This window comes from Xiphias gladius, chromosome 17 (genome assembly GCF_016859285.1).
Source record: "Xiphias gladius isolate SHS-SW01 ecotype Sanya breed wild chromosome 17, ASM1685928v1, whole genome shotgun sequence".
Classification (NCBI taxonomy): Eukaryota; Metazoa; Chordata; class Actinopteri; order Istiophoriformes; family Xiphiidae; genus Xiphias; species Xiphias gladius.
In genome coordinates this window covers 24,782,460-24,809,268 of record NC_053416.1, presented here as the reverse complement: position 1 = coordinate 24,809,268, position 26,809 = coordinate 24,782,460, and the positions used below count along the sequence as shown (strand labels likewise).

The 26,809-nt window shown below is 40.8% G+C and overlaps 2 protein-coding genes across 2 annotated transcripts; one reads left to right on the top strand and one right to left on the bottom strand.

Annotated features, from left to right (window-relative positions):
• Window positions 1-1,794: 1,794 nt before the first annotated feature.
• Window positions 1,795-4,959, bottom strand: crx (cone-rod homeobox). Its single transcript, XM_040150725.1, has 3 exons — window positions 4,504-4,959; window positions 3,303-3,454; window positions 1,795-3,009 (listed from the first exon to the last, which is right to left on the bottom strand). The coding sequence occupies exons 1-3, from the start codon at window positions 4,598-4,600 to the stop codon at window positions 2,371-2,373; spliced, it is 888 nt and encodes a 295-aa protein (XP_040006659.1). The 5' UTR covers window positions 4,601-4,959; the 3' UTR covers window positions 1,795-2,370.
• Window positions 4,960-14,468: 9,509 nt separating this feature from the next.
• Window positions 14,469-25,686, top strand: kptn (kaptin (actin binding protein)). Its single transcript, XM_040151257.1, has 12 exons — window positions 14,469-14,914; window positions 16,179-16,261; window positions 16,373-16,457; window positions 16,542-16,596; window positions 17,642-17,720; window positions 18,525-18,598; window positions 19,666-19,772; window positions 23,036-23,140; window positions 23,236-23,299; window positions 23,433-23,568; window positions 24,338-24,502; window positions 25,211-25,686. The coding sequence occupies exons 1-12, from the start codon at window positions 14,713-14,715 to the stop codon at window positions 25,373-25,375; spliced, it is 1,320 nt and encodes a 439-aa protein (XP_040007191.1). The 5' UTR covers window positions 14,469-14,712; the 3' UTR covers window positions 25,376-25,686.
• The last annotated feature ends 1,123 nt before the right edge of the window (window positions 25,687-26,809 follow it).

The following is a 26,809-nucleotide window of genomic DNA, read 5'->3' as shown; positions in this document are numbered from 1 at the left end:
TGTGATCTAAGATGCTGGGTGTCTAGTGGACATTTACCACTGCTTTGAAATCAAATCAAACTGTTGTCAAACCTATGGGTTTTTGACCTGTAACAATTACTTTCAACCAACATTTGGGCTTTTTCAATACATTTCTTTCTTCATTTTCCTGTTTGAAATAATGATTGTTAGTTCAAGGAAACAGGGGCCGGAAGCTCTCCTTCTTAGACTGTGCTGTGTTTTTATTTTCCTGCGTTCACCTTCCTCAAGGTCTGTTCGGTGCTGTCCATCCCCCATCACATCTGCTCCTCCCTGGGATTACAGCACAAATGTCTGTCTGAAACTCTCAGTGCTGAGGGGGAAGATTACAAGTGCACTGCATCCTCCAAGGGAGGTTAACCAACCAGGGCGCTCAGACGCAGGGATTAACCAATCGCACCACGGAGAGGGAGGGCAGAGGGATTAAAGCGAGGACAGAGTGGGATTAGGTCAGCGTTGAGTGCAGAAAAATGCTTTGAAATGTCTGGCTACCCGTTGACTCCTCTCAGTGCAATAGATCTGATGTTATAATAAAAATTTTGTGACATGGTGAGGACAGAGATCAGATATGATTTGCTTAGCAGCAACTATAAAATTTGTTTTTCTTTTTTTATATATCAGAATTACACAAGAAAAATCTCAGGAGTGATTCTTCACTAAGTCTTCTATATTCATTTAGCTGTTACGAATCATTAATGCTTATTGCACAAATTTAATCTGATCCCAAACAACAAAGAAGACTTTAGATTAGATTTATTGATAATCTTGTTCTAACTGAGCTAAAAAGACAAATTTACAATTCAATTTAGCTTTACAAACATAGTAAATGATGTCATGGAAAGGCAACATTTTAGTAACTGAGAATCAATCCTCTCTGACCGTCCTTGTTCCTTCAACACCAGCTCCCATAACACACAAAATACACACACTTCACTAAAATGCTTTTGCATATTAGACGTCATATTTAAGTTTGCTTGTCAGTAATCAGGTCATGTGAGGATTACCAAGTTGTCAGAGGAGTTGGAGAGACCGGTGGAGTGGTGGGGGTGGGGTCCGGGAGGGGTTGAAAGAAGGGGAACCGCTGAGCTGATAGACAGATATCTGAGACAGCGAACGATTCGTGAAACCCACTGTAGCAAAAACGCTTACTGAACTTCATTACTCTCAACGATTCCGATGGTCGGGATGTGTTATTTTTGGGGTGCGCGGGATGAGTGGGGTACAAATGAAGTGAGGCAAAAGGCAGACAACCTGACTGCGGAGTTGGAGAGACAGAGTAAGGAAAGATGGAGGGAAAAAAGAAAGGAGAGAGCCAGAAGAGGTAGGGGAGGAAGAGGCCGAAGGGGGTGAGATGGGTGAGAGACAGGGAGAGAGACAGAGGGGGATAGGACAATAATCCTAACTAATTCACTTAGGGCATTGCTGAAGGGAGGCTAAGAGGATTGGGACACTCCCAGAATCAGATAAGCTAAAATAACCAAGATGGGCCAGTGAGAGCCATGCAGGCCATATGACAAACATGACGGGTCCAGACCCGGCCACAGCATGGCCACTTTACATCCACCCTGTGTCCAGTCTTCATACTGCCCTCTTACCATTTATGGCCGTCAGCGAATCAGCCAGATCCCTGGCCAACGATTACCTTGCAAACACAAACATTTCGGAGCACAGAATCTCAATGATTATCACTGCACAAAAATATAAAGAATAAATCACTTTAATATGTCACACAACTAAAACAGAAGATCAAATTTTTCCATAAACAGGTTAGAATGATAACGCTAAGGGCTAACACTGTAACACAAATGCTCAAAAAGGTTTACACATATTTAGGTGTAGAATAACATAATAATAAATAGCTTAAAATAATTCAACCCTGAAAGAGGACGTGACCTATAGGACTTGAGAGCCCCTTCATGTTAAAGCAGTTCTCCTTTCACTATATGGTAATGCAGGTTTAAAACAAAATGTAGTGAGTGTAGTGTTCATGTGGCTGAGTCACTAGTCACGTCAAAAGAAGAGATGGCTCAGTGTGTTTCCATACGTAGAACTCCGGTCTCTCCCTGCAGACTCTTTCAACCCTTTTGTTCTCTTACTTAACGTAGCATGAAGAGGACAACAGACCTGATTTGCAGTCAGGCAGCATTAATGACAGTCACTGTCACTCACAGTCCTCTCATCTCCAAAGTCGCTCGAATAAAATGTATTTCTACAGAAGTCACCTTTAGAAAATAAAACAAAATCTTACAAACAAGAAACTGAGAATCAAAGATAACAGGTCCCTGGCAGAACTGCCTCACACTATCTCACGTGGGACACAGGACACACATGAACGCCACCCTTTCTTGCTTTCTAGAGCACCTGGAACTTCCAGGAGTTTTGGTCTTTGTGGTCCAGGCAGTCCATTGTGGTGAAGCCCAGTTTCCAGGCCTGCTGGTCCTTGTAGTCCAGGCAGTCAACAGAGGTGAAGCCCAGGGAGGAGGCTGTGCTGTAGCCCTGTGAGGACAGTGAGGCTGGGGACTGACTTAGAGAGCCCCCCATTGAGGGCACAGTGATGGGGCTGAGAGCGCCCCCGGTGCCCGACAGCTGTGAGTGCATGGGGGACAGGTAGGCGCTGCAGTCCAAGCCGGTGAAGTAGGAGGTGGTGCTGGCGTAGCCTTGGGTGTAAGCGGACGGCTGGCCGTAGCTCATAGGGTAAGGTGAGGGCCGCTGCATGCAAGGGGCCGAGGAGGAGGCCAGGGGGTCGGGCAGGGGTGAGATGGCCGGGCTCCAGATGGACACAGCAGTGTTTCCTGTGCTGGAGCTTGGAGCCAGGGTGGGGCCTGACTGGACAGAAGAGGGGCTGTAGGAGCTAGATGGGTTAGGAACAGGATCAGGGGCGCTGGGCTCCTGCACTGGAGAGGCCTTCTTCTTGGGAGGGCGGGGTTTGGACTGGCCACTGCTCTGCTGCTGCTGCTGACGGCACTTGGCACGGCGGTTTTTGAACCAAACCTGGAGATGCAAAGAAAAAGGCCGTGTCCACATTTTGCATCGTATGTGTCATGAGAGGCAAATCATTAGAGGTGTGGGGCACAGAGGTGAGAAAGGACAAGTGTGACTTATGTAACTGAGGTGATGTACCATAAATGACTACGCAGGACATAGGATAAATATGCTGTTGTCCTCCCTCGGTAGAAGAAGGGGGTTGCCTTTAAAGTTCTTATGTCAAGTCTCACTACATGTACCCAACAACCTCCACTGAACAATATGGCCTCCATCACGGCTACAGCCTACTTCTCCAGTACCTGCACACGTGACTCAGGCAGGTTGATCTTGAGGGCCACCTCCTCCCTCATGAAGATGTCTGGGTAGCGGGTCTTGGAGAACAGCGCCTCCAGGATGTCCAGCTGTGTGCGGGTGAAGGTGGTGCGCTCCCTGCGCTGCTTCCGGGGTGTGGCTGCAAAGCCAGGCAGCCATTAAAGTGAGCATTTGGGTAGGTTTGTCGTTTTCCATCCATGTGTTTGAGGATGACCAAAAAATAAAAATACTGTTAGAAACCACACCATTGTGATACTGTTTGTGAGCCTGACTTTTTTTTTTCCTACAGGCTGCTTGTGACCAACATGGAGACAAAACAATATTAGTCATTCTATTAAATTATGATAATAATCTAATAGAATGGTTCTTAACAGAGTTACACTTTTCCCAGAGAAGGAGAAACAGTTACATTTTATTCACTTCACTATAGTTTGTACAGTCAAAGTCATATGTCTACCATCTGATCTCCATGGTACACAGCCAAATGCCTAGGTGTATTTGTTTCAGAACAAGTATAGTGAGGCATTATTATCTTTAGTCACGGGAGTTTAGCATTTAACACAGTAAGAATCTCCATCTACAGTCAGTCTATCTTTATCTGAGTGTCAGCGATCTGAGAACATTTCAGACGCGCTGAGGGGAAAAAAGGTAAAAACTAAAGAAAAATACATCTTCAAGTCCTGTCTCCATCCTGACACTGAACTCAGGAATGAGCACAGAGGACCTGCGTTTCAACGTCAAAAAAGTCTGAATGTATCTGCTTATTAACAAACCTATCTGTCCAAATACACTACATCTACGACAGCAGAGTAATGTGGAAAATGAAAGATAACCTTTTTATCAAATCATCCCCCATAACGAAGCTTAACCCGAAACACTCTGTTTGTCTTGGCTCCAAACAATGTAACAGTCGTAAGCATTGAACAGGCTACATTTGACCATCTCATCATTATTATCCAACCTTTTTATAAGGACATGGGAACAAATTGTTTAGCGTTTTTTACGCATTACACGGGGTGGAATTTATACTTTAAAGTACATAGAAAGAGGAGGATGCGTTAAAGTAAAAATAAAAAAGCTATATACATATACATACATACATACATACATATATATACACACACACACACACACACACATATATATATATATATATATATATATATATATATGTGTGTTTATACTTACATGGATAAGCGACGGTTGTGTGAAGCACATCCATTCCGGGGCCAGGCAAGTTTAACCCGTTCATGGTGTAATGGGGTTGTTTTATGTAGGACATCATCCTTACAGCAGGCTTTTAAGTCCTGTCGCTGACTTGTAGGTCGGACACGCAACACGACAGCCGCGGGCCCCTCAGAGCTCAGCTGGGGCAACAAGTCGGTGCGTCGGAACCAACCCGCTGCAGAGAGAAGTGGGACGCGCCGCGGTTCACCAGAGAAACCTGAAGTCCTTGTTTGTTTGTTTGTTTGTTTGGTTTTTTTAACTTCAGTTTCAGCTTTTACGGTCTGTCAGCTTCGCGGCGGGACACTCTGAATCGCACTCAGCATCCAAACTGCTTCTCCAAGCCGAGTTTCACACGGTCAAGTCATCACACAGGCGAGGTGGCCCCCGGGTGCCTTTGCGCCTTGGTGAGGTCGATCCACTGAGTTTCTTTACCGGCACACGCTGCTAATTAGAGGGAGCAAGTGGCTCCAGCAAACCCCTCCCACCGCGCGCGCGCACACACACACACACACACACACACACACATATACATACAAGGCAAAATATCCAAAGCAACAGGCTACATAATGAGACTAACTGTATATACACAAAGTTTGTCCTTGGTCAGGTTGTAAATTATTTTGTCTGACGCTCGTCCCTGACATAAATAAACCGGATTCATTTGGATTCATAACAACTTTTAATGAAAAGTTGTTCAAATATATATAATACAAATATTTTAGTGAATGACATTAGTTTCAAAATACAATCTACACTATATGACAAAAAAAAAATTTCGATGTTGATTTTGAACCCGTTTAATTGCCAGATTTGAGACGAGTATTGTATGCCTCCCACAAAACATCATTTTTGAAATATTTCACCTTTCTTATTTAGCTATTTGACTGGATAAAATAAAAACGACAATTTCTATTTCAGAGGTGATAATATTTTTGATAATGCCAATTTCCTTTCACGTCTCATTTTATTCTGCCTCAATTCCTTCTTTCCTTTCTTTATTTCCTTCTGATGATCAGTTTCCCTCACCTCTGCTGCAGTTCATATATTCACACATAATTGACAGATTACATTTATCTCCAAAACAGCTGCATATACTCATGCAGCAATCACAGACACACACACACACACACACACACACAGACACACACATGCACACAAACACCCAGATGCACAAAACCGACAAAGCTCATTTGATTTATCATAATATGCTTTATCTGAAAAGTAAGTATCTTATCTCCAGATAAAGGGAGGAAAGACAGAACAATCCGTTCAGTGGTGGGGCAGGAAAGGAGGCTGGAGAGAACTATAGCCACAAGAAATGGGAAATGGATGAGTTGGTGTGCAGACTGGGAAAAAAAGAGAGACCGAAAAAAAAAAAAAGCAGAAGATACAGAATGGGACGACAGGAAGAATCTTAGGTGGAAGGAGGAAGGAAAGAGCAACCTGGACAGAGGATTCGGAGCAAGGAGACAGCTGCATCTAATGGAAACCTACAACTGGAAATGTCAGTTTTACATATGGAAAGATATTGTTCTCCTGGACTACAGTGTTGTCAGTGCTGCGAGAACGTTGCCCAGGAGAAACGGAGACACATTCATGTGTTCATCTTTTCTGACTGAGAGGGAACTCTGTCAATGTCCATGCATCGTTGTGCACATTCTAGGTTGATATCATGCTCTGAAAGCCTTTGACAAACTTTTTAACCGGTTTAATTAGACAGTTTTTATTTGTGACTGCTTTTAACTAATTCAAAATATGTTTTCTTCACTTTTTGGCTTCTGTTATTGAGTTGTGTTCACAAATGTTGTTTTCATTTTATTAAGACAGTCTGTTATATTGAAGTGTTGCAGGCATATTCAGATGAGGCATCGTAATCATTGGCCAAAATGTGGATTGTGAGAGGTGGGGTCATGCCAAGTACCATCTTTTTTGTGACTTATTTTAGCAAATAAAAAAGATCAAAAATGTTATAGAAACACTGTCCACTTTATGTTGATGATGGCGATCCAATCTTCACCCAACGGTCCCAACAGGGGAACAGCTCGTCCTACAGCTGCAACAGTAAATAGGGAAGTAGGGAAGAGGACTGAGCTGATATAATCCCTGCCCAACTGCCCTTCCCCCCTAAAGCCTCACTCATGGACACATCCAGAATGATGCAAGCAAGCGTTTTATTTTAAGACTGAACAGAGCTAGTTTTAGGCTGACCGAGGCCTGAGCACTCCGGAAGGTGGGAAATAAGAAAGAGAACAAATAGATGTAAAGTCAGGTGGACAGAGGGTGAAGAAGAGAGGAGGGGGGACAGGTACACAGAGCGAGGGGAGAAGCAGGTGAAGGGGCAGAGGGTGGGGGAGGCTCCGCTCCTCGTCCCCACTGACACACTGCTGCAGTTAATCCAGATTACAGTGTCTAAAACAGGTCGGCTAAATCTGCAGGCCAGCCAGCAGTACAGAGGCTGCTGTCAACCCCAATCACTCACCACACGCGAACACACACACACACACACACACACACACACACACACACACACACACACACACACACACAGACACACACACACTCTCTCTCTTTCTCTCTCAAACACACAGACGCACACTGTAATAATCTCTTCTGTGCAAACCAGGTGCCACCAGCAGCTCAGCACAGACCGGCACTAACGCCCCCACAACCCCCCTTCCCCCACAAACCCCCCTTCCAGTCCAGTTAGGAACCACCAGTTGGAGCTCCATACTGTCACACTCACACATACACGTACACACACAGACACACACACACAAACACAAGTCTATGACACTGAGCTCCATATTCAATGTTCATTTATAATTTGTATTCAAGATCACTTTCGGGCCCTTTCCTGGTTTATGAGACACTTTACAGAGAGAGATAGCTAAAAGGTGTGACACTGGTCCACAGTGTGATTCAGACCCATGACACAATGAATATATTCACACTTTCAACTTGCCGAGTCATCATCAAGCCCAATATGACCTTCATATCTAACATTTCCTGTGTCACTGAACCTGACTGTCTGAGGGAGGAAGGTGCACCTGTAAACTTGTGGTTGTGTGATGTTCAAAGAAGATCCCAGGCAGGATCCTCTACTAGACACTGGAGGAAAAAATGTGATGTGATCTTCAGTCAGTAAGGCCTTTCTCTATGTTGTCATGTCATCTGTATCAGTTAACAACAGTATATGTCAAAACTGAAAGAAAGATATCAAGAATTAATGATTGGATAATAATAATAATCAACACGAAGATTTGGAGACTCCAGAAAGTTACTGCTGCAAGGCAAGAATTTTCTCGGCCCATAACCACTCATAAATCCACAAATAGTTGTTTTTACAATTTAGTTTTTGTACAGATTAAACATATGAGATACAAAGTGTTAATTAGTGATCTTAAAAGGTGCTGGTAGGTGGATTTTGTTATTTTTGGACGGAGCCAGGCTAGCTGTTTCCCTCTGCTTCCAGTCTTTATGCTAAGCTAAGCTAACCATCTCCGGTTGCCAGTTTTATATTTACAGTAAAGTGACCCTCCATTCAAAAACGCCTTTTATTTATTGTTACTTCACTGTGCAAAATCATTTCATTTCACATTCATCTGCTGAAGCAACCCTGGCTCCTAGAAGTTATGTTTATATAGAAGTAATCTGCAACAGCAATCTCTGAGAGAAACGTGATGCCGCCCAGATGATGTTTTTCATCAACATAATGTGGAAATCTTGTTAATTGACAAATCTGTCGTGTCTCGAAATGTTAACATTCAACATAAAATTATAACTGTTGTTATAATTTTATGTCGAATGTATTTCATTTTTTGCCACCAAAACATCTGATCTTGCAATGGAATATCCAGTAGTAGCAACTGAAGCATTGTTAATGTAATTGAGAAAACAAACGAGTAAGATCTAAATTGGATTTCTAGGAGACAGAGTTAGTTGAAGGAGGAAAGTTTCTATCCTTATAGAAACTTCTATCCTTACCTTATCCTTTTCTATCCTTATCTTCAATCTGTATCTAAAATTAGTCCGCATGAACATGATTTTGAGCAAATGCTCCTCCAGCGCACATACACTGACAAAGTAAAAGACATCTTGTGTTCAGTAGTTAAACTTTTGAAATGAGCAATAGTTTCACAGATTATGGATTTTTCAATGAGCAAGAAGGAGAAGATGTAGAAGAATTCTTAATGCGGCAATTGAACATTCTTAACAGGAAAGCTAGTAAGCGTATTTCCAAAAATGTCAAACTATTCCTTTAAGCTATTTTAAGTCATTTTTTTTTCTCATTTTTATTAATTGGTATTTTATCTCATCATTATGTCTGATGATTTTATTATTCCATTATATATTTTAATATTTATTAGTAAATTTCAATCCACTGAATAGCATAAAAAAACAGACCTATAAAGCCTTTTTCTCTGAAAGGAACCTAAAATATTCAGCCCCACCAAAAACCAAAGTGCTGTACTATTGTTTTTAGATCAATAAAAATCTGAGACATCTTCTCTTTCTTGTAATATCTTCTTATATCTCCTTAGAACTTCAGTGACCATGTTAGAAAATTACATTACAGAGAAAAATGTTTTGCAGCTCTGTAAGTCCGAGTGAAACGTTATTAAAGTATGACTAACATGGAGACCCATGTCCAAAACACCCATGTCCAAGCCTGCTTGTATTGTCTTATATGACAATAGTAGATAATATATTTTCTTTCTACATAGTCCATACAACTTTATTAGTCATCACAGTGACAGATACAGTCGCACAACTTTACATTTTGGTCAGTGTATAACATATATATAGTATGCATTCCTATATATATATATATATATATCTTGCTATATACAGTTAGGTCCATATTGAAAAAATTTTCATAACTTTGCCTCTGTACACCAACAAAATGGATTTGAGGCTCAAAAGTAATTGGACAAATCAACATATTTATAAATATAAAGATTGTTTTTAATACTTGGATGAAAATCCTTCGCAGTCAATGACTGCCTCAAGTCTGGAACCCATGGACATCACCAAATGCTGAGCTTCCTCCTTTCAGATGCTTTGCCAGGCCTTTACTGCAGCCGCTATCAGTGGCTGTTTGTTTGTGGGTCTTTCTGCCCTAATTTTTGTCTTCAGTAAGTGTGACCAGGTGACCAACTTGGCCATTGAAGAATATTCCATTTCTTCTCTTGAGAAGTTCTTGTTTTGCTTTCGCAGTATGTTTTGGGTCATTATCCATTTATACTTTGAAGCATTGTCTTATCAGTGTTGCAACATTTGGCTGAATCTGAGCAGACAGTATAGCCCTTTAAACTTCAGAGTTCATCCTGTTACTTCTATCAGCAGGCACATCATCAATAAAAACCAGTGGCCCAGTTCCCCTGGCAGCCATACATGCCCTTGCCATAACACTGCCACCACCATGTTTGACTGATGATGTGGTGGCTTTGGATCATGAACTGTTCCTTTCTTTCTCCATACTCTTTTCTTCCCATCATTCTTTCTTTACCTTGAGTGTTACTAGTGGTTTGCACCTTGTGGTAAACCCTCTGTATTTACATCCATGAAGGCGTCCCTTGTTTGTAGACTTTGACAACACCTTCCTCCTCGAGAATGTTCTTGACCTGACGAGATGTTGTGAAGGGTTTTTCTTCACCAAGGAAAGGATTCTGTGATCATCCACTTTAATTCTCTTCCATGGTCTTCCAGGCCTTTTGGTGTTGCTGATTTGTTGACTTGGCCACTCCTTAAGGTCCTGGCAACTGCTTAATAGTTTTTTGTTTTGTTTTTTCAGCCTAATGATGGCCTCCTTCATTTGCATGAACACCTCTTTGGGCCGCAGATTGACAGTTCCCCTGAACAGCCACCAAGTGCAAAATCAACACTTGGAATCAACTCCAGACCTTTTATCTGCTTCATTTGTTATGAAATAATGAGCAAACAGGCCACAGCTGACCGTGACACTACTGTCAGTCAACTGTCCAATTACTTTTGAGCCTCTGAAAATGAGGGACTATGTATAAAATGGCTGTAATTCCTAAACAGTTAACGTGATTTTTTTGTTAAATGTTAAATATGTACATACTCACTTATATTACTGATATTGGAAACTTATTAAAACTTAAATGACTGGTATTCTAGCATCTAGTATCGGATTGCCTCAAAAGTCCATAAGAAAATTACAGTTAATACAGAATGATCCAGGATTTTGGCCATCAAAAAAAAAGAGATTACGTTATCCAAAGTGCTCACATCACTGCATTGGCTACCAGAACTTTTTAGAGAGTATTGCTCCTTTTACTTGTTACAGTAATGTAGCCTCATCTAACCTAGCAGCTTCATATATCAGCTATTGCCTTTCATTTTATGTTCCAACTAGAACCCTCAGATCTTCAACTGCCTTTTTTTTTTTAAATGTTCCCAATGTTTCCCACAAGAAATCTGGTGCTGCTGCTTCTTGTTTTTATACACCTAAACTGTGGATTATTCTCCCTCGCGATCTTAGAACAGCAAACTACAGTAGTGGAAGTAGTATTCAGGTAATTCCCTTTAGTAAAACCCGGTATGATTTTATATTACATTATTAGACTGATGCATCAGTGTATAAACAGCATTTTAAAGCTGGTTGAGGTGGAACAAGAGGGAACTATTATATACAGTCAGGTCCCCAGTCAGATGCTCCTTTTTTGTAAGGGGTTGCAGTCAAAAAAAGGAAATGTGGTGTATTTTATGAGCTGATCGTGTTTCTTTATATAAAATCTTAATCTGAAAAGTAACCAGTGACTATAGCTGTTGAATAAACATTGCAGAGTAAAAAATACAATACTTCCCTCTGAAATGTGGTGGACTAGAAGTATTATACAGCATAAAATTGAAAAAACTCGCGTAAGTTGTACTTAAGAATAGTACTTTAGTAAATGTACTTAGTCATTCTCCGTCACTGGCAAACTCCCTTGGTAATTTTAAAACAAAATTTAAGACTGTAATTTAGGCTAGTACTACCTTGTCAGCTGTTGAAATAAATTGGTATTTTTGCTATTCATGTAGTTTTTCCTATTGGATTTAGTTCAGTGTTATGGGGTATTAAATCAAGAATTTTCCTTATTGTTACAGTTTATTTTCACTGTTGATATCTGCTTACAGTAAAGTCTTTTTAAATCTGGTGTTGTAAAGCACTTTCGGCATTGTATGTCTATACAAATAAAGTCATTATTATTATTATTATTATATCAGGGAAGGGAATGTCTCAATAAAGGTAATAACTGATAACTGGAAAAACTCCACAGTTATGGTAATCCGGATTTTACATTCCATATAAAACTACAGCTACAATAAACTTCTTATGCAAGATACGTTTGTGTGTTTGTTTGTGTGCGCGCGTTTGAAATGAGTCAGGAGTTGCAGTGTGAGGTGAGGTGTGTCAGTGTGGAGGATGAGTGATTACAGTGGACAGTAATCCTGCAGATGGATTAGCAGGTGGTATTAGGAGAAGTGGGGGTGTAGCACACTGTCACAATATGGAGCAGCAGCTCTCAGGGCCTCACCCCCACCTGTTTCAACACAGCAACTAACACTGGACATTGTAACACACACTGCGGAATGGTCAGACAACGACAACAATTAGTGAATAGGTTATGAAACCTAGAGTATTAATATTGTGACAAGGCTGCCGCTGCTGTCGTTGTTGTAGGGTCAAAATCCCTACGAAGTAAGGCAGTATTCTTAAGTTTGATGATGATCCCATTTTTTCTGGTTTATCCTCTTAATTTTTGAAAATGAAGTGTCAAAGGTTTTTCACTTTTTGGCAAATTATATCTTTGTGCCATTTAGGTGCAATAACTAAAGTTTTAACTGCATTTTAAACATTTTAAATATGACCTTATGACAGTGACTGTCCAGTTTTCTCAAAACACTTTTTAAACAACATTCAAAACCTATTGCAGTGTCAGTTATCCATATTCAGCTATGGTGAACTATAACTGCAGTACTGTAATATGTACTATAGTAGTAGATGTGGTTGATACATCTGCTCCTCATTGAAAATGAATATGAAAAGATTTGTTTTGATAGTGATATAAGGACTTAGTTAGGAAAAGCAAATCTTATGGAATAATCTTTTCTGACCCTAAACAACCCTTTACATTGTGCATTTATTCCAGTAATAATAGGTATAAAATGTATAATGTATGGAAGATTTTCAGACATAAGATGACCACTATAGGAACACCACCCCTTCATAAGTATGCCACATATCATAAGTCAATGTGCAAATATGAGATTTGATATATTCAGTTGAATTCAGATTTGTCAAAGTCTGGGCCATTTTAACTCAAGAGCGGACCCCCAGAGGATTACCTGTCCATGCAGATGTCCAGTTTTATATTCCAGTTTTATAACTGGTCCTGGTCACAGAATGGAAGCCTTATCAAATGCTTATTTTGTATTAGCGTCTTTGCCTACCCCTTCTCACCTCTTCTTTACTCCACAGAGAGATGTGGTGTGTAGTTGCTGCGAAACAGCCCTGTTATTGGTTGTTGTTGATCCTACATGGATGCAGCTCACAGCCTCTGATGATTCCAGGTTTATGTTTTCTGAGTATAAAGTGTAAAGTTTAAAGCGGTAATCACCTCAGAGGGGTGAGAGTATGGAATCAGACAGAGAAATTTCACTGCAGATTACTGATGCTGCGGTAAAAAGTACCAAGCATACAACAATCCAGTATAGGCCTGTATACACTCTCAGAATTTCTATTTCTTTGTATGACTAGTATAAAGGTAGACACCAATCAAATTTCAAATTATTCAAATACAGTATTTTGTTGATAGAACAGCCACTGTTCTATCAGAGAGCAGGGCCTGGCCTCTGAGTGTCAACTTTATATGTATTATTTATCTTAAATAGCTAATTCTGTTGAATGTTAGTGATAGATCCAATGGAATAACCTTGTTTCAATTTCACACAATTCAATGTTGTTTCTCCATGGTTGTCAGTCTTACATGTTGCACAGTCTTATTCTTTCAGTGAATTGTGAATTGATTTTGACTCTGGTGGAGACGAAGATGTGAGAGTCCTGTGAGGAAAGGAGCAGAGTTTTCCAGACTCAGTGTAGCAGGGGAGAAAAAGGAACTGGCTGGTGAGGTAAAGTTTAAGCTGAGCTGACCGTGACGCTCTTTCCCAGCTTGGCGATAGACTGACCTGGAGTGTAGGTTTCTCCCAAAATCTTCTGTGACACTGTTTTGATCAGTTACACACTTAAAACAGGTCGAGACCCAGCCGCCTTTAAACGGGGCTGCTGCCTGGCTGCGTCCAGCCCGCATCTCCTTCGGAGCCCAGCCGGCAGCTTCCCCCTCCAGTCAGTTTAACTTGATGGGTGAGTGTCCGCTGACATCTGCTGGACAAACGTCTCAATGTAACGGTCTGCTCCTGAATAGGCAGCCCTGACGAAAACAGACTTCTTTCTGATTACATTTCTTTATGTATGTATGAGTGTGTCTATGGTATGATGCGTTTGTGATGAATCTCACACACATAATGGTCGGTTTTATTCATTTAAACACAGTATTTTATCACAGGCAGTATTGTAGCTTTGTAGAATTATCTGCGTGTATGTTTGACTTGTATCTAAACAGCTTGCTGTAGTAGGCTATGTCATTCTTTTTCATCTCTGTCGATATAATGTTCTTTATTTGGAGAAGGTTCGACAGGGTCAGGATGAAATAAGAGATGAAATCCTTGACCTGAACGCGCTTCTTGCCCATTTAAAGCCTTATGTTTCACCTCGTTAGATCGTTTAAAACCACTGAATGCAGCATATCCGTCGACCCTGAAGGCAGCGCCCCTCAAACCCGGATGTTTTGCTCCCTCTGTGGCTAGTTCATGGATATCAAGTTATTTAGGACCAGCCAGAAAAAATGCCGGAGATATGACATTTTTGTCTTCAAAATAAAATAGTCGTTATTACTGAATGAGCCCTTATAGAACAGTACACCGGGCGTTTGTCGCGCGTCAGCTGTATTTTGAAAGGAACGGCCGGAAGTTCCGTTTCTCTGTCGCGCTAGCTTGGCGCACTCGCGAGCCGCGTCGGGGGGCAGACTGTCACGAAGCGACCATGAGCGCTTGCCATTCTTGACATTTCAGGTACAACTAGTGCTCCCACGCTAAACTTGCAGGATGCTCTGCGAGTCGTACCCCTTCGTGGAGGACAGTGTCAGCCGCTTCCCGTCGCAGAGCAACATCTACGGGCTGTGTCAGGCCGGGGAGCAGGAGCTGTTGGCGGCCACTCTCAAGGGGAAGGTGGTGTGTTTCAGGTACCAGGAGCTGCAGCAGAAAATCCGACCCGTGGCCAAGGAAGTTCAGTTCACCTACATACCAGGTAGTCACTGGCAAACCTGAGGACAGGAAGGTCTACTGAAAGGACAATAAGAACATGGAGTTCCACAAAAGCTTCTCATAACAACCGGATAAGCTCTCTAGACACTCATTGTGGACTGCAGCACATGTAGGCCTATTGTCCCTGCACTGTTGGGTTTTTTTTTTTGTTTTTGTTTTTTTAAACAGTTTTTATTTGTTTGTAAAATAGATTAAAATGGAACATGGGCCCGTGGAATATCTCCTACTGGTCTGGTTTAGTGTGTAATCATATCACAGAAGTGTTGCACCCTATACATATTATCTTCATACACAGTGCAAGTGATGGATCTAAATAGTTCTTCACTATACATACACATAACAAACGTACTAAATGTAAGTGAAAGAACCACAAATAAACAAGAAAAATAAGTAAGTAATCACAATTTCAAAATTCCCATAAGTACATACAATTAAAATTAATAGTGAATGACAATGTGTTTCATCAGGGCTAAAGATTTTGGCTACATACCTGTGTATAGTATACAGCTGTACTGTAGGCCACACTATAATCAAAACTAAGTGATCAATACAGTTGTTGTTTTCTCCTCTGATAGAGCTTAATTTAGAATTCATACTGTGGCAAGACCCTGTCAGTTCCTGTCATTATAAACCAAAATGAAACAAGAGAAAGAAAATAACGGAGGCCATCCATCAGAACCCGTGTTCATGTGCCCCTGCTTCTGTTGCGGTGGGGCTCCTTCCTCTGCTGCGGGAAGGACAGATAATGTAATGTCTGGTTCCAGATGTGCTGAACAGTGACAGCTCCTGTCCTGAGCTCCCATCCTCCTCTCTACCCCTAAACCGGGGTAGCCATGCTAAAATACAACATATTCTACATGACGAAATGCGAATGGGAAGCTCACCAATTAAAATTTCCCTCTCATTCATTTATTAATTATATGTTCAGCAGTGGAATATAGTTTTGCCTTTGTCCACTGTTATGTTAATTATCAACAACAGTTATCATTCCTCAGAAGTCTTTTAAGGTTGTAGTATGAAAAAGTGCAAATTTCAATGAAAATGTATTTACTGCTAAATACATACACTACTAAACCAACAAGTGACAGTGTAATCATCACTTTTAAACTGTTTGAAGTATGAAGTGAGCTAATCACATTTTCTTTTAGTCATGCAGTTTGTGTAATTCAGAGTCAATTTTGTCCTGAAATGTGTTCCATGTATGTTGATTGATGCTGCAAAGATTTGATCCTGCCTTCTTGATCTAGTTGACGCAGAAATTGTATCAATTGATGCCTTCAACAAGTCTCCACCCAACAGAGGCCTGGTGGTGGGCATCACATTTATAAAGGTATTTTCATGTTAACATCCAGCAGTCATAGCATTTGCATGGTTTACTGTAAGTGTTGTTAATACTTTCAACAATGATAGCAGCCTTGTTCATATGACTGATCTTCTGCAGGACTCTGGTGACAAAGCCACTCCATTCCTGAATATCTACTGTGACTATGAGCCCGGCTCAGAGTTCAACCTGGAGTCTATTGCGCGTGAGTGAAGCAGTGTCCGGATGTGTGTGGTCCTCACTCCAATGGGTGGTTTCCATGCTGATGTTACTGTGTCTCTCTGAACAGAAAGTTGTCTGAATCTGGAGCTGCAGTTCACGCCCTTCCAACTGTACCACACAGAGTAAGTTTGCTGTGTGCAGAAGCATTTCACTGCTGACTTTGTTGTTAACCCTGGCTTTTCAGTCTCACAAAGATAACTGTTCCGACAACATCCCAGAAAGGACAAAATACTTGACTGACATTACAGTGAAAGTACAACAGAGAATAGTGACATTATTACAAACCAGTAAACAGATTTTGTATAGCCTCTTTGTATAGTTCTACTGGAAATATAGGAAATATTTACAGTCCAGTCAGTATTCCACCATGGTTATAAAACATGAACTCTATGGCACATAAATAGTTTGAAATAATGTCGATAATAAGTAAAATTTCCAATTGAATATCATGCGGTGACTTTGTGAATAAGAAATTTTAAAGACTCAGTGATACAACATAAATAAGAAGTTCAATGTGCTCCAATAACACCTGCATCAAGCCTTTTCTTTTTTCTCTACATCAGTATCTACAGCACGTTGTGATTATTGTTTATTGATTATAACAGATTTAAAAAAAAAACTCACCAACACACGATTGAAGAACAGCTACATTCCAGTTTTAGCGACTTAGCAAGTTACACGTCAACTGTGGCTTGAATCCTATAAAACACACTGCTTTTAATAGCTGATGACTGTTTTATTTTCATTTCTTATACTCTGTTTAACTTTTACCTTACTGGTTCATTATATGTATTGTTGCAATTCATTAATTTCCCACTGAGAATCAATAATTTTATCTCACCTCGGTTAAAATACTGATCTGGATCTGTTTCTAGAAGTCGGTACTACTGTTATTGCCCAGCGTCTCTACTGGTTTCACTGTTTCATCTTATATGATTTGCTCTGCTCCTGATCTGATGGTGTGGCATGAATGGCTCATAATAATTCCTCTGACTGAACTGTAACATTTTAATGAGATGTTTTGTAATTATTCATGAATGAGTACTAGACTCATGTCATGTCACGTCTGTCGGCAGTTTCCAGACAGCGTCTGACCGAAAAACATGACAGAGTGTGTCTGTCTGTGTCTGGATAATAAATGTAAGCAACCTTTTCTCTTTCCGCCAGAGTGCAGTGTGATGATGGTGGCAGTGAGACGGTGTTTCTGCTCAGCGGCCACGACCAGAGGATCCACCTGTACAAGGAGGTCAGCTCAGAGACTGGATGAACTTTTCTGTGTGTGTGTGTGTGTGTGTGTGTGTGTGTGTGTGTGTGTGTGTGTGTGTGTGTGTGTGTGTGTGTGTGTGTGTGTGTGTGTGTGTGTGTGTGTGTGTGAGAGATGAGATTTTGATCAAAACGTTTATTTTTTAACACCTTCACTACCTCTTTTCAGAAGTATAATAATTTAATTCATTTAAATAACTCACTTAATTATACTTCATTATATTATAACATTTTAATTATGTCCTTTGATTACATTTATTTAGAAAAATGTTTGGTTTTCAAAATCAAATTGTCCTCTGTTTTTTATGTAAAGATATGGAATGGAAATTGAAACATAAAAAAGTCTAGAGACTATCATTAATCCGAAGATTTCTTTGGCATTTTACAATTAAACGTACCAAAAGACCAGTACATTAGTATTGTCTTACCTAAGTGTGTGCAAAGACTTTCAATCAAAGTTTCTAAAGTAAAAATACAAGATTCGTTTGTGGAAAAAAAAAAAATCAAACCTCAGTTTAGAAGTTGTTCTGGAGCTTTTGATCACATCACATGATTTTGTTCTGTAGACAGACTTTACCCAGTTGTTATGGAAATGTAGACATTCAACTTAAGGACTCCTTCTCCAGTAAGTAGAGTTTCACTGTCATACTTGACCACAGAAACAGCAGTTGACACCAACAAGATTCATAGTTCATGCATTAACAGAGATGATTGTAGGAGACGTCCACTTTGATGCCTCATGCGAACGTCAGCACATCATTCAGCCTGAATCACCTGTTTCCAACAGAATGCCTCCCTCCACCAGTTTGAAGAACAGCCAGTGGAGAGACTCTTCCCTGAACTACAACAACTGCCCAGCAAGTTAGTCTGTGTGCACTTCAGCGCTGTTTGCCGTGTTTGTGGCTGTTTGTCTGGTGGTGTGTGGTGAGGGTTTAGGGGATTGAGACAATCAGAAACTTTACTTTAATCTGACCCAGGAAATGTTCTTTTACTTTCATTTTAAAAACAGCAACAATGGTGTTACAAATAGAGAAATAAAAGTAACAAAAGAGGTCAGCAGCAATAGAAAATGCAACAGACAAAGAAAAGAGAAATAAGTTGGCAATATTCTCAATTAGGCAATGAAACGATACATAGAGAGTAAAGACAGTGGAAGTGGGAAATCACCAGCATCAACAGTGGTGTTTCAGGTGATACAGGGTACCTGGCATTGGATGCTTTACCGCATTTTCTACATATACTGAAACATAAATAGCCTATATAGCGTCAGGAAGAGTAGCCGTCTGTGCTGCTCATAGTAAGATGGTGGAATAATAAACCTTCATGCTGATGAGAGAGAGGCTGTTGAACTGAATGCGCATTTAAGTGAACCACCATTCGTCATGCTGTCAGGGGGAGTGGCAGGAGGGTGGGATATGTCCATTCTTGCGCAGGTAACATCTGTGGTCTGGTAGCCGACGCTGTATGCACTGGTACCGAGTTGTAGCCCGATTGTTTATAACCGACCATGTTATACTGTATGATTTTCTGCAGTGACATGATAAATCATCTTACACGATTGATGGAACTTTTTTTTAAGGTATTGACCGTATCTTTCATTTATAACGCCATACAACCCTAGTTTATGATAAAATGACAAAAAACTTGTGACATAACAAGATAAAGTCATATGTTGTTTTAACAAGAAAAGTTTTTTCGATAAAATTGAATAATTTTGTATGTAATAACTACAAAAGTATGTCATAATACAATGAAAAATATCTGGTTATAATGTGTAAACTCTCGTTTAAAGAAGCACTTCTCATTATGAGCAAATATTTTTTTGTCATTTTGGCAGAAATACATGGCCAGGCAACAATCATTTATGCAACTGACTGTATGTATGATTCCTAACCCTTCCATGCTGTTTTTCTCCTCCCTCCATGCAGTGTGCTATGGTTGGATATGTTGAGTTTAGCTGGCAGCCGGCGAATCTCAGCATTCGGCTGCCAGAACGGCTGTGTTGGACTGGCTCTGGTAAACCAGACTGGGCCAGGTGAGCGTAACAAACACAGAATAATGGTTCTCTGAGATTTAAAGGAACCATTATTCTCTGTCACATTTCTGTGCCTTTGACCAGGCTCCTGTGTCGACATACATTATTTATGTTTTGTTGAAAGTCCAGTATGGGAACACCTTAAAGGCTATGCGTGCCCAAAAAGGTCTGGCTGATTAGACCTCTGCTCAGCTTGAAGAGGTGCAGAGCTATCTTTGGAATTATGTGAGGTCACAGGATTCATACGCATATAACGATGATAAAGGTGTAATTTGTCCTTCCCTAACTGGTGCAACAAAAAACATCCGTATACAATTAATAATTTCAGTCATTTCGGACAGTTACTGTATCTTCCACCTGGTATATAAGAATTGCCAACAAATCTGTGTTGAAATAGCGGCAAAGCCTCCATCGCTCTCGGTTACGTCTAAATGAAATCCGATATTAACACTAATACAATTGATTCTGGTCATTTAAAAGGAGCTATACACTGTTTTTTTGTCCCTGGTTTCACTTGTAAATGCACTGCTACCAATACAAAACATAGCAACAGTAATAATTTAGGCTTTTAAGATAAAATATGTGACTACAAGGTTAGCAGTGGGGGTAGCCATCATGAAGTAATTCATAAACACTCCCGAGTCATAATACCAAGAGGTTTTCCTGTTCTTCCCTTTCTGCTGGCATTATTCGAGTGTGGTATCAAAAATCCCTCCCTTTTTCACTCATTCACTATGGACTGTTTTCACAGCAGATATTTTGACTTGTCATCGTAGGAAAAGCACAGATGTTGCTAATCTAATACAAAATAATGACAGCTCTGTTCTATTCAAATGTCCCAGTAAGCCATGACAGTGTGACAATGAGCCAGCATGAACAATACCAGGACCCATTTTTATTAATCACACCTGTGCCTTTCCTGCCGCGACATGCCGAAATGTGTTAGTGAAAAAGACTGCTCTTGATATAACAGACATTCAAGCTCCCAAATCACTCCCTGTTTACTATATAACACTCAGAATTGGAAATTGATGCACTGTATTGTGCCCTCAAAAATTCCCACGGTGAAAAAAAAAAAACAGTAGTGTCCATGGCATGTACATGTACTTTCTGTTAACAATCCCACAGTGCAACGCACCTGTCCTGATGATGCAAAATGATGCTACATTCATGTGATGTCGGCAGAACGGGAAGAACAGGAAAAAGTACCCCTAATTCTGACTCCCCAGTGCTCACACATTATTTCAAGGTGGTTAGCCCTCGTGCTAACCTTGTTGTCACACCAGATGTACAGCGTAAAGTAGCTCCCTCGGTTGTGTTACCTATTTGTAGCAGTTGGCTACCGAGTGAAACCAGATAAAAACGATCAGTGTATAGCTGCTATTAAATGAGCTATTGTTGTATTAGTTGTAGCATTGGATTTTATTTGGATGTAACTGCCAGTGGTGTGTGTAGTTCTTTTCCCCGGGTGGGAGATACCGTCAGCGTCAGACACTCCTGATATCTCCGACTCGGAATCACAAGTCTCAGGCTGACGTGAATGTTTTTTTTTCCCATTCAGCTACCTGTAATTACCGTTTAAAACATATAACGTGAATGCAGCATGGCAATGATTAATAAGTGTCCAAAATCCCAGTTATTAACTGCACACTCTAGAGTAAAGGACTGATTATACTCTATAGGGAGTAGTGATGAGGGAATGAGGGTTGATGTCATACACAGCCTCCATAAAATTTGACCAATTGCATAGCGGGATCTCTAGTAGAAAATAGTGTACAAGTCAGGCACACAACTGCAGCTGAGGTCTAATCAGCCGCAATAATTAGAATCACCCGTGTGGGTGTATCGTGGGTGAGCAGGGCCTTTAAAAATATTAGGTGTTGAGTAAATTCTTAATGACAGTACATGTGATATTATGGTTAGGGTTAATGTGTATCACAGAACTGCATTCATTCCATTAAGCTCACATGCGGACCACATATGTACACTAATATGTATATGTACACTAGTGGATAGTGTCGAGAAATAAACCCGTCAGCCACAACTGTAAAACCACTGACAGGTGAAGTGAATAACATTAATCATCTCACTGCAATGGCACCTGTCATGGGGCGGGATGCATTAGACAGCAAGTGGACAGTCATTTCCTGATGCTGATGTGTTGGAAGCAGGAAAAATGGGCAAGCGAAGGATCTGAGCAACTTTGACAGGGGCCAAACTGTGATGGCTAGATTACTGGGTCACAGCATCTCCAAAACGGCAGGTCTTGTGGGACGTTCCTGGTATGCAGTGGTCAGTAAACATGTTTCAAGGAAGGATGACCGGTGAGCCAGCCACAGGGTCATGGGCGCCCAAGGCTCATTGATGCGCGTGGGGAGTGATGCTGGCCCCATGCTGACCCTGTCCACTGTCGAAAGCGTCTACAATGGGCACGTGAGCATCAGAACTGGACTATGGAAAAATGGAAGAAGGTTGCTTGGTTTGATGAATCACGTTTTACATCATGTGAATGGCTGGGTGCGTGTGTGTCATTTACCTGGGGAATGGCACCAGGAGGCATTATGGGAAGAAGGCAAGCCGTCAGAGGCAGGGTGATGCCCTGGCCAATGTTCTGCTGGGAAACCTTGTGTCCTGGCATTCATGTGGATGTTTCTTTGACACGTACCCCCCCCCCCCTCGTGGCAATGGTGTTCCCTTAAGGCAGTGGCCTCTTTCAGCACGATAATGTGTCCTGCCACGCTGCAAAAATTGTTCAGGAATGGTTTGAGGAACATGACAAAGAGTTCAAGATGTTGACTTGGCCTTCAAATTCCCCAGATCTCAATCAGATCACGCATCTGTGGGATGTGCTGGAGAAACAAGTCCTCATAGCTTACAGGACTTAAAGGATCTGATGGTAACGTCTTGATGCTAGATACCACAGGATGCCTTCAGAGGTCTCGTGGAGTCAACGGGTCAGAACTTTTTTTTGTGGCACGAGGAGGACCTACACAATATTAGGCAGGTGGTTTTAATGTTGTGGCTGATCGGTGTAAATGTTGACAGCAAAGATTTTATTTTGTTGTTATTAAATCTGAGTATGAAAACTGGTCCTAAATGGTTCTCTGACGGGAGCTTTAAAGATTATATCTATTATGATTACTTGCCTTTTTTGTCCATCTTGGTTCTGTATAATAGTAAATGAATACAAGACGCAGCAATCATTATTATACTCTATGACTATTCTTCAGTGTGTTTTAAGGATGTTGCGTGTTTTTTATCAGAGGTTTTGCAGAGCTGGCGGGTCCAGTTCGACAGTCCAATCTCTACCGTGCTGCTATTCCCTCTTAGCTGTCAAACCGAGCCCAACCAGACCAGCGGAGAGACAAGTATGTTACTGGTCTGTGGTAATTGGTCTCTTCTTCATTTTGCTCTTTTTGAATCTGCAGTGTACCTCAAGACTGTCGCTTTTTTTCTTTTTCAGGTGTGGAAATGGAAGGCTACAACCTTCTGGTAACCAGTACCATTGAGATGGCAGTTGTCTACAGGTCAGAACCAGATAGCCTTACAAAGGTTTTAGTGGAATAATCACTTTCATTTGTACAGTTTAACTTAGAGTTTTCCTTTGTTGTTTATAAGCGAATTTAGTGTTTAGTGGTTTGTGGGTCTGTGCTCTCTCAGAGATGTCCAGGAGTTTGGTTTGTCTCGCTCTATGTGCCTCTCGGAAAGTGACCAGTGGGACGCAGTGCTTTGTGCTCTAGTCATTGACCTGGATTTTGACGGGCAGAAGGAGGTGCTGTTGGGAACATATGGACAGGTCAGAGTGTCCCTTTACTAATGGACCTTATTAGTAGTACCATAATGGATAAAGGTGGTGATATTCTATATTTTAATGTCATTAAAACTCATTCCAAGACCAAACCCAACAATGTATAGGTCCAACTCTCTCTCAGTACTTTCTGACTTTGCTAGGGTCTCTGTGGCTCTCAGGTTCAAGCCCACTGGTTCGTAATGGACACATAAATTTCTTTTTTTTCAGTAAAAAAAAGGCTCGGCCATTTTCTAAAACAGCTGGTCATCGTAGCTTTTAAGAAATGTTACTCATACAGGGAGAAATACTGCATTTGCTGGGGACTAATACCATTTTGTTACACTAGTCAGTATTTCCGGCAGCAGAACAGTGTATTTGTATGTGGGATAAAGTCAAAATAAACTAGGATGCCTATGTTCATCATTATGAAGTAACATGACACCCTCATTGGTGTGTATTTAATAGTCTTTGGAAAACAATGGAGCTCTGTGGCACAGTGGAATAGGATATATCAGACTTTGGATACACACACACACACGATACTTGTTAGGAGGTTACATCCATTGTTGGTTTGGGTCTCATGGGGTTTGTTGACAATAAGAAGCCTTAACCCTGTAGTAAAATGACATAAGCAGTAGGTCCAGAGGAATTAAAAATGGTGGAACGGGACAGAATAGATATGTTTATTGTCACTTTTCAGGCATCTGATAAGAATGGCTGACTGATGTGGCAAAGTCTTAATGGTAACAGTGTTGTCTACCTGTCTGTCACACAGGAACTTCTATGTTACAAATTCCGTCCAGAAGGGAGAGGACAGTTTCAGCTGCAGTGGAGACGGAGCTTCAAGAGTCCTTTGCTGTCCATCATCTACTTAGACTTGACTGGGGATGGTTTGAGAGAGCTGGCTGTCCTCACACTAAAGGGACTGCACATCTTACAGGTGTGTAGCAGAAAGCTGTGTTACAGAGATCCATGATGCCAATCAGAGCTACACTGTAGCTTCCTCTCAGGGTCAGTGCCTCTGCTGTTGTCCTGCATTTCAGCATAACGGATAGCTCATCTGCTTCCCAAGTAAGCACGAAGACTTAACCTTGAGCCGAGAAAAGATATTATTTCTAATGGAGAAGTGCATCGAAACATGTATCAAATAGTTGCTGACCTCTACTGGCCACCAGCAGAAATGGTAGCAACATTGATTGAACTGATTTTAAAGGCATTTTCCTGTCCTGTCTCCTCTGTTCCCTTGATCTGTGTTGTGTAATTGACAAAAACAAAAAATGTTAATTTTCATTTCGTTTTCTCCATTAAAATGAGGTTTTTCAGCCCCTATTTGATGCATCTTGTAGTGACATTCATTATCACTGAGCAGCTGAAATTGGCCAACAACCCTAACAAACTCCAGAGAAAAATGGTTAAAAAATGATCACCGTGATCTACCATTGAACAATAGAGATCTCACTTCATGCACCTTTTCAGCTTTGTCACTCCCATGCATTCAAAAGCAGCATAGCACAACACAAGACAACTGCTGCAAAAAGAACCGATATTTCTTTTTTATGAATGAATCCAATACACTTCCTCAAATCTCTGTTACATACTGGGTGTCTCATTTGATGTTGTCTTATTTTACTCCTCTCTGTCTTTTCAGCATAGTCTTACCAGCACTGCTGATTTGGTCCTGGAGCGGCTTACCCAGAGGGTGTCAGCACTGACAGCTGGCTCTGGGCTGGAGTCAGCAAAAGGTCAAGACACTGAGGAGAAAGATGTTCCAGCTAAGACAGAAGATTATACAGCTCACGCAACATCACATTAAGCAAAACAGTTCATTTTGTTTGCATGTGAAAGTCTCAATGCTTCAGACTGAAGTATTTCCCTTATTTGAAAGTGCAGTGTTTTCTCAGGGGTGTGTATTCCCGAAGAGTTAAATTTAGTTGTGATGACAGGCACTAGGTGGATATCACATTCACCATTCAAAACAGAAACACTCTGCTTTGTGGTTTTATCCTGAATGTAGGTGATAGTAAAAAAGGGAAGGGTTCATATTAAACCAGACTAGGCCTTGAGGTGAAGTGCTGTAACTAATGTACAGTAGTATGCAGATAATTAAAGTGGGTCTGACTTAAACCTCTTTTTGTTGGGTGTATATCTCATGTACTCTTCATTTGTGCAATTAATGTGTTTGAATATTTAATTACAGAATGTTACTTTTAACAAGTCCACACAGATGCAAGCGGTGTGGGATTATTTCACTCCTTTCTAATGCAAACTTCCTTTTCATTTCATCTTTCTGAGACTTGAGTAACGTGGTTTAGGACAGTGACACCTGTTACTGAAGAAGTCCAGAATTAAGTGAAACTGCACTGGGAACAAGTTAAGAGGTTACCACCTTTGGTGTCCTTTTATATGGCTGCAACGAACAGTTAGAGTCCAGACCGTAAGTATTTGGACAGCTTTTGCTTTTCAGGCTCTAAACTTCTGCACATTCAATTTGAAATAAAATCATGGATACAAAAGGTCAAAAGTGCCAAGTCTCAGCTTTAATTCGAGCAGTATTACTTCAATAAAGAAAGATCTATGTGGGAAATAAAGTCCTTTGCAGTCAAAGACTTCCTGAGGTCTTGGACCCATAGACATCAGAAGTCACTTTGTATCTTCCCTGGTGATGCTCTCCCAGAGCTTCACTGCAGCCTCCTTCAGCTCTTCAGCTTGCTGTGGGGTCTCTCTGTCTTTAGTCTGGTCTTGAGCACGTGGAATGCTGCCCAGTCAGACTGACATCAGGTGATTGAGTGGGCCAGTTGAGGGTATTTCACCTCTTCACCCTGAAAAGCTCTGTGGTTGCTTTGGCCATATTTTTAGGATCATTGTCCTGCTGATTGATGAAATGTGGTCTAATGAGTTTTGATCCTTTAGACTGAATCGGAGCACAGGATGCTCCTGTATACCTCTGCAAAAGCTAGAATCAGTGATTTTTTTGGGGGCATTTTTGCTAGAAAAAAATGGATTTAGACAATTTTTTGATTATCAAAGTAGTTACCAATTCATTTTCTACATTTCTATATTTATTTGGTATAAGTAATAATAATAAAAGAGACTGAACATGAGACCAGGCTGCAGTGTTACTATTAAATACTATGACATAATCATAAAGGTCCCACAGCTCTTATCATTTTACCTGAGGTGCTCTATTTTGAGACTGAGAAGAAGTAAAAGCAAAAATCACAAATCAGAAAGACTAAACCAACAAAAA

Coding starts and splice junctions, on each gene's coding strand:
- crx (XM_040150725.1), bottom strand. CDS start 4,600: ATGATGTCCTACATAAAACAACCCCATTACACCATGAACGGGTTAAAC. Junction 3,455..4,503: donor CACAACCGTCGCTTATCCAT/GTAAGTATAAAC, acceptor CTGGCTTTGCAG/CCACACCCCGGAAGCAGCGC. Junction 3,010..3,302: donor TGCCTGAGTCACGTGTGCAG/GTACTGGAGAAG, acceptor TTGCATCTCCAG/GTTTGGTTCAAAAACCGCCG.
- kptn (XM_040151257.1), top strand. CDS start 14,713: ATGCTCTGCGAGTCGTACCCCTTCGTGGAGGACAGTGTCAGCCGCTTC. Junction 16,458..16,541: donor CAACCTGGAGTCTATTGCGC/GTGAGTGAAGCA, acceptor CTCTCTGAACAG/AAAGTTGTCTGAATCTGGAG. Junction 16,597..17,641: donor TTCCAACTGTACCACACAGA/GTAAGTTTGCTG, acceptor TCTTTCCGCCAG/AGTGCAGTGTGATGATGGTG.